Below are 16,631 nucleotides of genomic sequence, written 5' to 3'. Positions count from 1 at the left end.
TATCAAGTTATACTGCATCAGGGCATAATTTAGGGCTGCATGCAATCAACCAGCCCAGGTTAGGAAGTATTTTTTGCTACGGTGTTACCATGATGGCTGATGATTATACATTTTTTGCTGACCTTACCTTCCTGAACTGCATGACTAGATTCATGAGGCTACTAGTGGTATTCTGTGCTTGTTGGGTAGTGCCCATGGAGGACTGCAGCAGGTCATCAATAGAGATTTTGTTCTTTAGAGCTTGGTACAGCAGCTTCTGCCTGGTGGTCTGCTGGCAGTACATGAGAATTTCAATCTGCAAAACAGTAATGGAATTATAGTCCTAGTCTGTCCCTAAACAGAGCAATACCAGAACAAGATTCAGTAAATATAACCCTTGTAGGATCATATCATAGGAAAAGCACATAACTATCTGAGAAAAATACATAGGCAACTGCCATTATACCTGTAATTCAATGATCCAGGACCTGCCACAGAAAGCACTTCCTAATTGAGAACCCTGTCTTGGAAGGCTGCAAGGAATCAGAAGAGAAGCCAAGAACAGGGAGTGTGTGTGTGGGGGAGGTGGGGTGGGGGTTATTCAAAGGTATTTTAGGCACCTAAAGATACATATAGGCACCTAGTGGATTTTTAATGGTGCCTAGGCACGTAACTCCCATTGATTTGAGGTGCCTTTGAATATCCTGCTATGTGCCTATCTGCATCTTTAGGCACCTTTAAAAATGTGGCCCAGGGCCGGTACTATGGTAAAGTCATGTCACCAAGCAGGTGTTCTCAACCAGGGGTCACAAATCAGATGCCAATCATCATGAACACCCTGGCCATCCCATATTACCATATGAGGGGTGGTGTTCGGTATGGAAAAGGCACTGTCAAAGCAAAGAAGAATCCCTTAAGCCCTTGTTTGCTTCATCAATGTCTCCAGCAAGTCCCTGTCACTCCCCCGGCTCTGACCCAGTGTGGAGAACATTCTGAGGAAGTGAGAGACATCACAGAGAAGAAGGAATGGGACCCATGGATCCAGGCCCTACACAGCTCCACCTGCCAATTCCATTTAGTAAAAGGAGGGTATATGAACTCTGGAGAATACTGTAGCTCTGTAGTGGCTCCACAGCTACTCCATGGGATGGGGGAGATGAATTCCCTTCTGTGCTGAACTCCTTAACACGCAGCCTAGTTACTCTGGATGTGTACTGGGACCAGGATTTGTCCCTTAGTAAACTAAGGCTTGGCCTACATTAAGTAAGGGCAAACTAGCTACATCACTCATGGGTGTGAAAAATCCACTCTCCTGAAAAACGTAGTTAAGCCAACCTAACGCCCAACGTAGACAGTGCTAGGTTAATGGAAGAATTCTTCTGTTGACCTAGCTATCAGCTCTCAGGGAAGTGGATTACCTACACCAATGGGAGAACCGCTCTCATCGGCGTAGGTAGTGCCTATACTTGAAATACTACAGCAGCGCAGCTGCAGCATTTCAGGTGTAGACAAGACCTAAAAGTTGGTCTATACACAAACTTGCACCAAAATAATAAATCAATTGTAACTAACACCTTTTGTTATTTTGGGACAAGGCTGTGTGTGGATACTAGTTTCTGTTTAAGAATGCACCATATTGACAGTTGGTTTGTTTGTTTTTTAAATGGACTGGCTGTTCATATACAGTGCTGACTTATTTTCAGCTACTAAACCGCATTAAAAGAAACTAGAGACTATATCTAATAATTCCCTGTGATGGGGGTGTTCACCCCCACACAAGGTTAAAATAGGACAATCAACCTTATAGGCTGCACCTGGAAGACAGCAAGAGACTGATAAAGGCTAGTTGATGACGTTCTGCTGCGAAGGAGCAGGCTGAGCCTGCATAAAGGGATGAAGCTGAGAACAGAAGGGGGCTGTAGGGGAAGTAGTCTGCAGTCACTCCTTGCGTGAAGGAAGGTTTGTCTGGGGCTACAGAGTTTGGATTGATGGAAGTAGTCTACAGTTATGCCCTGGGGGAGGTAGTCTGAAGCTGCGATGGCAGAAGACAGAAAAGAGAAGTAGGAAGAAGTCCAGGGAAGTAGCAACAGATCCTGTGAGTAAGCAGACAGTAGTTACAGGACACAGGGTGCTGGGGCTGGAACCCAGAGTAGTGAGCAAACATGGAGAAAGGGCCTGGGGCCTGGCCTTGGACCAAAAAATTGTCTGCAATGGCATGCGGACAGCTGAGCCAGCAGCACTCTGTGATACCCCAGAAGGGGAGGACTATACAGTGACCTGGTTGGAGGGCCAAACCACAAAGGAGGAGCACTGCAAGTCCTGGAGAGTGAGGGGGGACACGGTGTGAACAACTGTTGGAAGGAGGGCACCAGATATGAATGGAGCTAATGCCCAGACGTGGCCACAATGAGGCACCCCAACAGTGAGTGAACCCCATTCCCTAATATCACTTTTCTATGTAGTCAATTGCTATAATTAACACAGTGATATTATGTAATTGGGAATGGTGGGATGGCATCCACAAGACAATCTCTATATTTATATCGACACTATGGAAAATTTTGAGAACCTCTGCTCTAAGGTATATCAAATCATTGCAGTTTTACTTACGAGCATTTTCAAAGGAAGATAAAGAGGTGGTGGGGAGACAGGCAATGAGGAAGGGAAATTACAGAGCATTAAAAACAAGGAATACTCAACTTTTTTTTTTTTTTTTTTTTTTTTAAATAAAGACACTAGGTAATTCTCTCATCGTTGAGAGGATCTTGCCCTTAGTGCTCTGTGGAGCTCTTGTTTCTTCTAATCATTTCAATGCTGTATTAGTCCCCTTCAGTTCATGTACTGACTTTTCCATTAGCTTACTCGGGTTTAAGGATTGTTTGTTTACAAATCTTCGGATTAATGGTTTTACTTGTAGAAGAGGAGGTCATTAATGGGCTCTTGTAAGTTCCCCAGTTAAATACAGGTGTGATCTAATAGGAATGTGCTAGCAAAAGTGAAAGGGATGTGAATGGGTGATGTTTTCTGACTTTTCAGTCAGCTGTAGATAAACAGATCCACATATGAATTTATATGAACTAAAAACCTGAGAAGGGAAGCACTGAAAGTAAGCCAGATGCAGAGCTTGCTTTCCAAATTATTTTGTTTCGCACCTTGTCTGACAGCTCATTTTCCACATCCTTCTTGATTCTTCTCAACATGAAAGGCTTCAGGATCATGTGCAAGCGGGACAGCTGGTCTGAAATGCCAGGGAGAAAACATGATTACTGCCCCAATGGCCAGAAATATACCATGTCCAGTTGCTTCTCAAACCCTTCTTGCACACCCAGTTCCCCTCAAGCATGTCACAGGACTGATCTGTCTGCACTGAAATTGGTTCTTTTATAAGCACATTGAGACAGGCTGATAACTCCATGAATCTCTAAATCTCTCCATCAGGCAATGCACTTCTATAGCATAGTATGTATTACAATCTGATGAGCAGAACTCTGTGGACATACAATTAGCATCTAATTTCTATTAAAAGGTGAGGACGATACTTGATCATGCAGCTCATTCAGTACTATTAGGATATAAAGCTAGTCATCATTAACAGTTGGCTAATTTCTCCCAGAGTCAGAATTGAACCAACACAGTGCTAAAGGGCACTGTGCTATTGCAGATGTGCAGTGTTTTGGATGAGATGTAAAACCAAAGTTAGACCCTTCATTGATAATTAAAGAACTCATGGCACTTTCCATAAAAGTAAGGGTTTAACTCTGATATTCTGGCACAATTCAAAATCATGTAGTTATATAGTTATATTCTGCCAACCTAAATTCCCCCCAGTTTGTTGTATATTGCGCTTCTCTTGTGTAGCATTACTGAAATAGAATAGTTGTCTTTTCACTAAAAAGGTGGCTGCTATTCAGTGGTACAATCTCTGTACCATACATATAGCCTATAAAACACTTAGGAGTCCTTCATGATAAATGCTATATAAATGTATAATATTTTAAATATCATCCCTCGTTCATTTAAAATAGGTGAGGAAATGGAGGCAGCAAACATGAGGCAAATCTGATTCACTCTGAGTAGCTTTTATTTCTATATAAGAAGCAATATGTCTCTATCTCCGACAACATCTGTCGTGCAGAATTCCCAGACCAAACGACAATCAAAGCCATTTCACTCGCTGCTCTGTATCAGAATGGGAGATTCCCCATATGCAACTGCTAGAGTTGAAGTGAATCCATAGGCAGATAGAGCAGGCAAATTGGAAACTGAGGCCTACTGTGCTTAGTACTCACTCTCATCAATGGCAGATTTGTTCTCTGCATGGCTCTCTATGTCCTTAGAAAACCATTCGTTGAACTCCTCATGTGAATCAAATAGCGTTGGCATGATAAAGTGCAGCAGAGCCCACAGCTATAAAGGAGTGGCAAAGAGACAGTGAATCAGTGAAAGCTATCCCCATTGTAGACAGGATGATCATGAATCTCAACCTATTGCAGAGCATTATGGGCCAAGTCACATCAAATGACAGTGTGTTCTGCCAAGCTCAGCAGACTATATTAGTGGTGGTCTCATCTTCCTTTCACAATGGACAGAAGCCAGATACGTGCAACTTTTCAAACCAAAGTCAGAGCGTGGTTCCAAGTAAAGAGCAATAACTTCACCATGCTGAAGAAAATGGCACAGAAGTCACGTTTTCGCATCCCATGATTTAGGCATGACTGAGTATCAGCAACCTTCAATCATACTTCTTCCCTAATGAGCCAAATTATCCCTTTTGAAGCTGATCTCAGTGATTTCTCACAGCGTGGTATGGAGACAAACCCCCAAGTATACACCTGAGCACATAGGAGTACCACAATTCTTTCACTATTTGTTATGTCTTTGGATAAATTACTCTTTTGATCAAAAATCAGCTCTTGCTGGCCTCCTGCTTACCTCAGCCATGGTGTTCTGGATGGGGGTCCCAGTCAACAAAAGTCGATTTCGGCATTGGAATTGTAGTAGGATTTTCCAGCGGACACTGACCAACAAAAATGTTTAAAAAAAAATGAAACACAATAGAAACAGTAAGAAAGGAGAGCAATTACATTTACATTTTAGAATCAACCATTTTTCAGACCCATTCCTGGCATGATTTTCTTTAAGAGGGCACTGGGTAATATTGACAAGAGTATAAGTACTCTCCCTTTGCCCCTTTGGGAGATTTGGTTCTTATAGGAGGTCATAAAGAGATTAGCACTGTTTATCTTACATACCACAGGTGTATTTTTATTTACTTTGTAACATGTCAATGTTTGGCTACCCGTAAAGGCCAGTCACTAGAGTATTCATCCCCTCAAGATAGCAAATAGGTACCCCAAGTAAATGGTGACATACACTTTTTGCACTGTTACAAAGTTAAATTTATAGGCCATTATGTAAGGGGAGTTGAATTCTATGTTACAGTCCTCTTAGAATGGGAAATTCCTGAAGAGTGCTGAAGAGGGTAGCTCATGAATGTGCATGAGCCTGGCTCTGGGGCTGTCAAACATTTAGAAAAGAAGCACCGAAATATGAGTGACAATTTTGGGAGAAAAAGTTAGGAAGAAGCAATTAAAGAAGAAAAGACAGATAGACAGCACCTTACTAAAGAAATAAACAATAGACAGGAGCTGAGGACAGACAGGAACCACTATGGGCATCAACCTTATAATGAGGAAGCCTGGATAGGGTTGCTGGGCTATACTGCAATCTGCAGGTTTTATGGGGCCCTGATTCCCGATTGGGGCCTTTAGGTGCTACTACAATACAAATAAATAATGCTGTATTTAACGGATATATGTTAGCATTATATGGCTATTAATGAACACAGACCACTCAGTATCTAAGAATGTCTTTGCTGGTGGCTGAGGTCAAGGACTGGTACAAGTATTTCTCACCATTTTTTGCCTCAACCCCCTCCCCACCCCCACTTCTATCCTACAGTTACTTTGTAATTACACTTTGCATGTTTCGTACATATGACCAAATACCAAGGCATTCAAATCCATGAAGATGGAGCCATATAAACCTCCCTCAGTACAGTCAGGTATTTAGAAAGGTAGCTTTTACTTATAAATGGTAACTTCCTTTCATCAAAAACTTCACATACAATAAGCTCAAGAATGCGAATACTAAGTTCCCCAAAGGTATGCAGTTACGTGGACTGGGGTAGCAGCCTACTAGTTTAATTTTTGCACATAGTAGACTGTTGTGCTGAAGTGTTCAGCACTAACTTGATCTTTATTCTTTTTGGGAAGGGAAAGAACAGTGCCTTGCCCTCCTCCTAGTTGACATTAGAACATGTTAATCCTTCTTCAGCAAAAATGACTGTTGTAATGGGACCTTGAGAGGGGGAAGAGAGAAACTGAGGTTCCCTGCTGGGTGTCTTAAAAACATGTGCATAATAAAATGCAATGCCATAAGGATTCTTTACTTTTCTGCCAGTTCCTAAGACAATTTAACCTTTCTTTCAAATTTTAACTCATCAACTCATGTATTCTTAGTGTTTTCCCACTCTCTTTTCTGTACCAACTCAAAAGATTCCTGAGCAAAAGAGGATTTTGTTTCTGCTACAAGTATTACCTGGAGCTACTCTTGAGTGCCTGTGCCTCATCCAGCACCATATACTGCCACTTCACTCGCTGGAAATACTTCACATCCTGGACCACCAGCTGATAACTAGTGATCACCACATGGAAAGGTGCATCCTGAGTGTACAACGTCTTCTATAACCACAAAAAAGAAAGACACATATCTGGATCATGTAAACACATTGGAATGAAGAGTTTGTTCATCTGTACAGGGGTCTCATACTTCCATTCAATAATCTTCTATCACCATTATACTTTCCTTTCACTTATTTGGAATCTTTTTCTAAAAAATGAGTTGGGTTATTAAAGCAGTATAGCAATAATGCCAGACCCTGAAGTCCTCTGCTTTATTTGCAGAATGCAGTAACTCTGACTGAATTCTAGTATGCCCTACATTGTTACACCCTATTTTGTTACCCAGAACGGGGCAGTCCTTTCACTTTATTTCTATAAATAAAAATAGTGAAGCAGACGGGGATGAAGAAGATAGAACTCTATATTTACTCATTCTTTTGCTTTGTAGAACATATCAGCAGTTTCTGTTTTACTTTGTACAAGCAGAAGTGAGGGTAAAAGGACAGGGACACTGATGTTACCTGACTCCAGAATTTCCTGATCACTTTTCTGTCATGGGGATTTCCCCAATATGGTAGCACCTAGAACAAGTCAAAAGTACAAAAGTTATTTTCAAATACTGATATACCTGAACTAAAACTATAAATGTCATGTTCTCCATAGTAAAGCAAAATAAACCTCAGAGAGTGGCACACCCCACCACCAAAACAACCAAAGGGAAATCACCAAAGAGGGTCTTTCCTAACCCAGAGAAAATATGAAAGCATTTAAATATATTTAAGGAACAGAATCTTCCAAACAAAAGCCTCAAGCAGTTTAGTTCCTCAAGGAGAAACTGCTAAGAGAATCCCTTAATAGCCCCAAAGCAGCTGTGGCCTTTTCCAGTCAGACCTTCCAAGAAAATAATACTGATATTCTTTCAGTTCACTGTAGAAAGAAGTTTGCCCATGGCTGCTAGCCAATTTAGCAACTTACTCTTGGACATCCCTGAATGACCAGTGGTTCCCTTAGTATTTAATTCCCCTCTTCACTGATACAATTATTTTTGTACTTCAGGGCTATGCCTCAATACTTTACTATGGGCTAAAAGTCAAGTAATCCCTACTGGACTGCCTCAGGGAAGAAATAAAGGAGCAAGCACAACAGCCACAGATTTCTATTAATTCTTTTATAACTCAGAATCCTGCTGAGCTATTTCCCATGTACGGAGATCTGAGTTCAGCAGTTGGCTCCACAGCAATTCAGAGTAACTAGTTACTGCCATCTGTTGTCCGATAATGGGAACTGCACAGAACTGGTATTGAGCATAAAAGGCTGCTGGTTTCTGAGGCACAGAACAAACAAAACCACATATACAACTCTCCCTAAACAGCTTTTATCACCTTAGCTGCCTTATATGCTACACCGGGGCGGGCAAACTTTTTGGACTGAGGGCCACATCAGGTTTCCAAAATTGTATGGAGGGCCAGTTAGGGGAGGCTGTCTCTCCCCAAACAGCCAGGCGTGGCCTGGTCCCCGCCTCCTATCCGACCCCCCCTGCTTCTCGCCCCCTGACACCACCCCCCCGGGACTCCTGCCCCATCCTCACCCCCTGCTCCCTGTCCCCGGACCCACCCCTGACTGCCCCCTGCCGCCCCATCCAACAACCCCTCTCATTCCTGACTGCCCCCCCAGGACCCCTGCCCCATCCAGCCCCCCTGTCCCCTGTCCTCTGCCCGCCTCGACCCCTACCCCCCCCCCCAAACTCCCCTACCCTCTATCCAACCCCCCTTGCTCCCTGCCCCCTTACCGTGCAGCACAGAGCACCGGTGGCTGGCAGTGTTACAGCCGCACCATCCAGAGCACTGGGTCAGGCCGCGGCTCTGCAACTGCTCTGCCCGGCCACCCAGAGCGTTGCGCCGGCGGCGTAGCGCGCTGAGGCTGCGGGGGAGGGGGACAGCAGGGGAGGGCCCGGGGGCTAGCCTCCTGGGCCAGGAGCTCAGGGGCCGGGCAGGAGGGTCCCGCGGGCCAGATGTGGCCCGCAGGCCGTAGTTTGCCCACCTCTGTGCTACACTCTCTGTTTTAGCAGTATCTTCCTTCAAATAAGATGACCCACACTGGGCATGACACTGCAAATGTGGCCTAATCAGTGATTTGCATAACAAGCTACTCAATATAAGCCAACAATTTTTAGCTCTGCTGCATACTGGACCAACAATTTAAATGTTAGTTCAAATAGTACTCCCAGATCCCTCCTTTACAATATTAACACTAGGCATTCAGACTATTAATTTGGAAGTCATTTGTTCTCAAGCGCACCACTTTACACCTAGACACCTTGCATTTTATTCTTTCCTGTATTTTTTTTTTTATAAAGAACTGCACTTACATTTATTGTTTTCTAATCAGCCTCTTGCTACTGGAGAATACTGGTTACTTAAAAATATTTGATAATGACTCAGATATTTGATCTATAATCTTCTATTGCCTGCAGGTGTAACTCATAGCTACCTGGTGCTTTGTCTATCTGTTTTATTCACATACTTCCTTAGCACTCAGTGATACTCCGACTGTGTCTCTAGCTGCAAGTGGCTCTTTAATGTGTCTCCTGCATCTCTTTGTAGCTCAATATATATACACACACTAAATATTTCCCGTCATTCACACTATGATGGCTCTTTTGGGTAATCACTCATTTGGCTCCGTCAGTAATCTCATTTTCCTCCAATTTATCTTTTGTAAGACTCAAATATTCTTCATGGATGTACTGTTAATAGTTTATTTTGCAGCAGTTCATTATTTCTCATATTTTTCATCCTCCAATATATTTAAATAACTTGTTTATTTTATCTTAATACATGCAGTTATTTGTGCTTCATTACTCTCCTTGCTTTTTGAATAGTGTTTACAATCCTGTTCATTTTTTTTATTTTCACTTAACGATGCTGAAGTTTTTCCTCCCTCTAAATTTTTAGAGCTGTTTCAGTTCACAATTAAATCATCTGTCATTCAGACACAGATTTTGAACAACCCACAACAAAGCACTAATCCTACAGACAATGCAGAAGATTCAGAAATCATTCTCTTGCCTGGCATTGCGGCACAATCATAACTGTGTCGTCTCCATGGCTATGCCACTGCAGAATCTAAATGCTTCGCTGATAAGGTGCTCTTTTAGAAACATCTGCCCCAAAATGAAAATAATGGAATTCAAGTGACAGATACTCAAGTTCTGAATAATAGAATGTTCCAGAAGAGCAGGTCAGGGACAAGATCACAGAATCATGTCCCTCACATCCTCTCAAACTGTCAAGCTAATCAGATCATCCAGATGTGACAAAGAGCTGAAGGGAGTGAGGAAGTTGGTTTTCTGAGCCAAAAGGAATAGTTTCCTGAATATGCTTGTTACCTTAAATCTAGGAACGAATCTGGCAAACTCCTGATGCCAGTTGTTGAGTGTAGAGGCAGGTGAAATAATTAAAAAAGGTCCCCAGATGTTCTCTCTCTGATATGGGGAAAAACAAATCAATTGAGGGAAACAGAAACAGTTTCATGCAGCATTATGATTAATTAAGGACAAGGGCTGAACAAGAGAGGAAAGTATAGAGATCATAATAAAGCATCCTACCAACACAGCAGGGTGATGCACAGCTAGATTCAGCAGATTAAACATTTAGTGTGGCCTCCTTTCAAATCCACAATATTGCTCTGCAAACACCCACTGGATGTGTGAATAATAAATTCAAACCGTGACCTGTTTCTCACTTCCTGCAAATTGCTATTTGCTCACTGCTACTGCCACTTACCCAGGGCTCAATGCCTCTGCCACTTTGGCAAGCAAAAGATCTAAGGTGGCGTGGAAACCTGAGCTTCCTCACATAGCAGCACATTCACGCTGGTGAACAAGGAATTCTAGGCCTACTGATACAGGGTCCAATCATGAGCTGGCCTACACACCTATGCAAGGGAGTAAGGGAGAATAAAGTCCAGTGTAGGCTTCCAGAATCACAACTCACAACACAATGGGGAGAGCAGCCTCTCAGGGGAGCTAGTTTCCTTTCCACACAGGTGGGCAGGAAGGGGATGAAGCTTGGCTCCATACGCACTTCCAACATGCTGGCCACCAATGCAGCAAAACTGGCATGGAAGGGGAATTAATCTGCACCAGGAAGAAGGATGGTGCATCTTACTTCCTTCATGGTCAAAGTGGGAAAACAAGGACCAAACTGCCTCTCGGTCACAATTCTGTTCTTGCTCTCCTCCTAGGGCAGTACAGCTACATACTGCTCCCTATATAGTACAGGTTTCAGAGTGGTAGCCATGTTAGTCTGTATCAGCAAAAAGAACGAGGAGTACTTGTGGCACCTTAGAGACTAAAATTTATTTGGGCATAAGCTTTAGTGGCTAAAACCCACTTCATTGGATGCATGCAGTGGAAAATACAGTAGGAAGATATATATACACAGAGAACATGAAAAAATGGGTGTTGCCATACCGACTCTAACAAGACTAATCAATTAAGGTGGGCTATTATCAGCAGAAGAAAAAAAAACTTTTGTAGTGATAATCAGGATGGCCCATTTCAAACAGTTGACAAGAAGGTGTGAGTAACAGTAGGGGGGAAATTAGCATGGGGAAATAGTTTTTACTTTGTATAATGACCCATCCACTCCCAGTCTTTATTCAAGCCTAATTTAATGGTGTCCAGTTTGCAAAATTAATTCCAATTCTGCAGTTTCTCGCTGGAGTCTGTTTTTGAAGTTTTTTTGTTGAAGAATTGCGACTTTTAGGTCTGTAATTGAGTGACCAGGGAGACTGAAGTGTTCTCCGACTGGTTTTTAAATGTTATAATTCTTTATGTCTGATTTGTGTCCATTTATTCTTTTGCATAGAGACTGTCCGGTTTGGCCTATGTACATGGCAGAGGGCCATTGCTGGCACATGATGGCATATATCACATTGGTAGATGTGCAGGTGAACGAGCCTCTGATGGTGGGGCTGATGTGATTAGGTCCTATGATGGCGTCCGTTGAATAGATATGTGGACAGAGTTGGCAACGGGGTTTGTAGCAGGGTTTGGTTCCTGGGTTGGTGTTTTTGTTGCTGGTGAGTATTTGCTTCAGGGTGGGGGGCTGTCTGTAGGCGAGAACTGGCCTGTCTCCCAAGGTCTGGAAGAGTGAGGGATCATTCTTCAGGATAGGTTGTAGATCCTTGATGATGCACTGGAGAGGTTTTAGTTGGGGGCTGAAGGTGACGGCTAATGGCATTCTGTTACTTTCTTTGTTGGGCCTGTCCTGGAGTAGGTGATTTCTGGGTACCCGTCTCGCTCTGTCAATCTGTTTCCTCACTTCCCCAGGTGGGTATTGTAGTTTTAAGAATGCTTGATAGAGATAGTGTAGGTGTTTGTCTCTGTCTGAGGGATTGGAGCAAATGCGGTTGTATCTTAGAGCTTGGCTGTAGACAATGGATTGTGTGATGTGGTCTGGATGAAAGCTGGAGGCATGTAGGTAAGTATAGCGGTCAGTAGGTTTCCGGTATAGGGTGGTGTTTATGTGACCATCACTTATTAGCACGGTAGTGTACACGAAGTGGATCTCTTGTGTGGACTGGTCCAGGCTGAGGTTGATGGTGTGATGGAAATTGTTGAAATCATGGTGGAATTCCTCAAGGGCTTCTTTTCCATGGGTCCAGATGATGATGTCATCAATGTAGCGCAAGTAGAGTAGGGGCGTTAGGGGACGAGAGCTGAGGGAGCGTTGTTCTAAGTCAGCCATAAAAATGTTGGCATACTGTGGGGCCATGCGGGTACCCATAGCAGTGCTGCTGACTTGAAGGTATACATTGTCCCCAAATGTGAAATAGTTGTCGGTGAGGACAAAGTCACAAAGTTCAGCCACCAGGTTTGCCGTGACATTATCCAGGATACTGTTCCTGATGGCTTGTAGTCCATCTTTGTGTGGAATGTTGGTGTGGAGGGCTTCTACATCCATAGTGGCCAGGATGGTGTTTTCTGGAAGATCACCAATGGATTGTAGTTTCCTCAGGAAGTCAGTGGTGTCTCGAAGATAGCTAGGAGTGCTGGTAGCGTAGGGCCTGAGGAGAGAGTCTACATAGCCAGACAATTCTGCTGTCAGGGTGCCAATGCCTGAGATGATGGGGCATCCAGGATTTCCAGGTTTATGGATCTTGGGTAGCAGATAGAATACCCCTGGTCGGAGGTCTAAGGGTGTGTCTATGCAGATTTGTTCCTGTGCTTTTTCAGGGAGTTTCTTGAGCAAATGGTGTAGTTTCTTTTGGTAAGCCTCAGTGGGATCAAAGGGTAATGGCCTGTAGAATGCGGTGTTACAGAGCTGCCTAGCAGCCTCTCATTCATATTCCAACCTATTCATGATGACGACAGCACCTCCTTTGTCAGCCTTTTTGATTATGATATCAGAGTTGCTCCTGAGGCTGTGGATGGTGTTGTGTTCTGCATGGCTGAGGTTATGATGCTGCTTTTCCACAATTTCAGCCCGTGCACGTCGGAGGAAGCACTCTATATAGAAGTCCAGTCTGTTGTTTTGACCTTCAGGAGGAATCAACGCAGAATCCTCCTTTTTGTAGTGTTGGTAGGAAGGTTTCTGTGGATTAGTGTGCTGTTCAGAGGTGTGTTGGAAATATTCCTTGAGTTGGAGATGTCGAAAGTAGGATTCCAGGCTAAGAGTATAGTTGGATAGATTAACAATATTGTTGGGTGAGTTAAGGGAACAACTGTTGTGGCCCCTTGTGGCATGTAGTAGTTTAGACAAGCGTTCTTAAAACTACAATACTCACCTGCTGAAGTGAAGAAACAGATTGACAGAACCAGAAGAATACCCAGAACTCCTGTTACTCACACCTTCTTGTCAACTGTTTGAAATGGGCCATCCTGATTATCACTACAAAAGTTTTTTTTTCTCCTGCTGATAATAGCCCACCTTAATTGATTAGTCTCGTTAGAGTTGGTATGGCAACACCCATTTTTCATGTTCTCTGTGTGTTTATATATATCTTCCTACTGTATTTTCCACTGCATGCATCCAGTAAAGTGGGTTTTAGCCTACAAAAGCTTATGCCCAAATAAATTTGTTAGTCTCTAAGGTGCCACAAGTACTCCTCGTTCTTTTTCCTATATAGTACAGATTGCAAGATGACAATCTAGCACGCAGTGCAATTCTATGCACATATGTAAAGGTGCAGGCTAGTTTGGGTGCACCTCTCATGTAAAGAGAGAAGCACAGAAGACAGATTTACTATGCTCCTTACTGCAAAGAACAGTGGGAAGTAGGAATTCTTGCTTACTGACTCAAAAAGCAGAACTCAAGTTGCCCTCCTACTGATGTGTTCATGTCTTAAAAATCAATGGACAGACAAAACTGCATCATGTTCTCTCCCTGGGTCTTTATCCTTTCTTCTTATCAAAGACTTCAGCTTCAATCAAAGGGAGTTGCTCTCTGGATGCCAAGTGCGTGCAATTCAGTATGCATATTCTCTTTTTAAAGTTGCATCTTTAGAAGGATATGCACACTTAAAGAAAATGCTGCATCAGGCATCCATCTTAAGGCATTCAATTAATCAACTAGAACCCAGTTCAATCACATTAAGTATGTCTTCCATCAGGTATATGGGTCACAAAGAATCCACTTACCTCAGCCAGATGTGCTAGCAGAGCGATACTCTGGACTGTTTTACCCAGGCCCATTTCATCTGCAAGAATTCCATTGATGCCCTGCAAAAAACCCACATGTGAATACCTCTACCTCACTTTTCCATAACACATGTAGGGCTATCAGAACACATGCCACCAAAGTGACCAAAGTGAGGTCAGGCAGTCCTATTTATAATAGGGTTACCATCCGTCTGTATTTCCCCGGACATGTCTGGCTTTTGCGTCTCTAAATAGCTGTCCGGGAGGAACTGGTAACAAGGTTAAAATGTCCGGGTTTTTTTCTCCCTTGCCTCCCTCCCTCTCTTCCATGCAGAGTGCGGCTGCTGATTGGGCGGCTGGGCCGATTGACCCACTCCCATTGGCCTCCAGCAGCCAGAGCCCTCCCCTGCTCCCCCCTCCATCTGTCTGCAGCTCTGTGTAACACACAAACCGACCCACCGGGCAGCGTGTTTTGCAAACACGTGGAACCAGAATGGTAAGGGGAGTCCGGGGGGGGACGGGGACGGGGGACGACAGTCAGGGAGCGGGGGAGTGTTGGATAGGTCCCCGGCCTCCACCTGCCACCCCCCCTCCGCGCATTCCCCCCCCCCTTGTCTGCTTGTACTGCCAGAGCCAGCAGCAACTGCTGTCTGCTGCCCCCGGGTCCTAGTGCCCCCATCCACTAATGGGAAGACAGGCTGCCCTTACCCTGCCCTTCCACCCTAGCCCTGAGCCTCTCCAACTCCCCAAACCCCTCATCCCCAGCCCTCATCCCCCCACACCCTAATCCTCTGCTCCATCCCTGAGCCCCCTCCTGCATCATGAACCCCTCATCCTCAGACCCACAGCCCTCACCCCTGCATCCCCTATCCCCAAACTCCCTCCCAAACCCCCTCCCCCCTTCCCACACACCCCCTCCTGCCCTCAAACTCCCTCCCAAAGCCTGCACCCCCTCCCTTTGCACCACCTCCCACCCCCAAACTCCATCCCAGAGCCTGCACCCCTCACCTCCTCCTGCACACCCACCCCCTGCCCCAGCCCGGAGCCTGCACCCAGCACCCAAACTCTATCCCAGAACCTGCACCCCTCCTGCACCCTAATCCCCAGCCCAGGACCTGCACCCCAGACCTCCTCCCCCCCCCCCCAACCCCCCTCCCAGAGCCTTAGGCAGGTGGGGGGGGGGGGCGGTTCTGGGCACCACCAAAATTTCTACAATCCATGTGAGTGGATAAGGGTCGGGGCAGTCAGGGGACAGGTAGGGCCCTAGGGGGGGCAGTTAGGGTGGGGGGTTCTCAGCAGGGGGCAGTCAGGAGACAAGAAGCAGGTGGGGTTGGGGTTCTGAGGGGGGCAGTCAGGGGGTGGGAAGTGGGAGGGAGTGGATGGGGGTGGGGCGGGGGCGGGGCTAGAGCAGGGCTTCCCCCCCCAGTGTCCTCTTTTTTGATTGTGGAAATATGGTAAGCCTAATTTATAATCAATATGAAACCTCCTACGTCATCTTCCCCCAGTGATTCTATGAATTGGTAATCTCTCCCCCCTTCCACCTCTTCAGCCATTTCCCGACCTGATTTTTTTCCTCAACATGCTTGCAATTTGCAATCTAATTAAAAGCATGTTTGTGTTCAAATGCAAGGCTGTCTCCAGTTTACAGACTGACCTAGGCATTAAATAAAGAATGACAATGTGCATAAACTCCCCATTGTTCAGTCTAGTTTTGGTGAGGGTGCATAAATATGCAAATGAAAAATCTAGAGGCCAATACCACATGCAATTTTATCTTATTAGTTCTTAGAGAAGTCAGGGATACTTGTTTGGTGGACTACACAATATTCTTTTCACTTCTGTAGAAAGATAGGCAGTATATATATACGAGGGACGAGGCATGAAGAGTTTCTACACCTCATAAGAGATCTTTTGATCAGGAATAGAGACCAGGGGCCAAATGTACTCCGAGTGTAACTGCATTGGCTACCATGACATTATACCAGGATTGAATTTGTCCCTGGAAGTGTAAATGGCTGCAAAAAGCACTAGCATACCTGCTCATACAGGTTGGCCAGCCAATTCATGCCTTTCAACTGGTACCCCTTCAGTTTACCATTGAAAATGGTAGGCTGTGGAATGTCCTCTCCAGCCCGGATAGATGGGTTTGCTAGGCTGTAGCTCTCTCCGAAGCCAGTGCCAGACTTGTTAGCAGCCCGTAGAGCAGCTGCCCGACTCTCCTTTGCATCTTCATCAAATGACCTAGTCTAAACAAGGGGAAAATTTGGGTTAGATACAGGATGCAAGCTAATATAAGAAATTCATTGGGAAATGGTCTCTCATCC

At 44.5% G+C, this 16,631-nt stretch overlaps 1 protein-coding gene across 1 annotated transcript in view; it reads right to left on the bottom strand.

Moving 5' to 3' along the window:
• INO80 (INO80 complex ATPase subunit) overlaps positions 1-16,631 on the bottom strand; it is a 127,994-nt gene that overhangs the window by 69,826 nt on the left and 41,537 nt on the right. Inside the window, exons 12-20 of the mRNA XM_026651460.2 lie at positions 16,344-16,553; positions 14,308-14,388; positions 10,051-10,146; positions 7,184-7,243; positions 6,580-6,722; positions 4,912-4,996; positions 4,269-4,386; positions 3,132-3,217; positions 128-295 (exon numbers count right to left, since the gene is read on the bottom strand). Coding sequence (XP_026507245.1) covers positions 128-295; positions 3,132-3,217; positions 4,269-4,386; positions 4,912-4,996; positions 6,580-6,722; positions 7,184-7,243; positions 10,051-10,146; positions 14,308-14,388; positions 16,344-16,553 — 1,047 coding nt within the window. The remainder of the gene's footprint in view (positions 1-127; positions 296-3,131; positions 3,218-4,268; positions 4,387-4,911; positions 4,997-6,579; positions 6,723-7,183; positions 7,244-10,050; positions 10,147-14,307; positions 14,389-16,343; positions 16,554-16,631) is intronic.

Source organism: Terrapene carolina, unplaced genomic scaffold (genome assembly GCF_002925995.2).
Source record: "Terrapene carolina triunguis isolate 2854851 unplaced genomic scaffold, T_m_triunguis-2.0 Scaffold96, whole genome shotgun sequence".
Taxonomy (NCBI): Eukaryota; Metazoa; Chordata; order Testudines; family Emydidae; genus Terrapene; species Terrapene triunguis.
The sequence above is the reverse complement of the archived record's forward strand: the minus strand, read 5'-3'. Positions and strand labels throughout refer to the sequence as shown.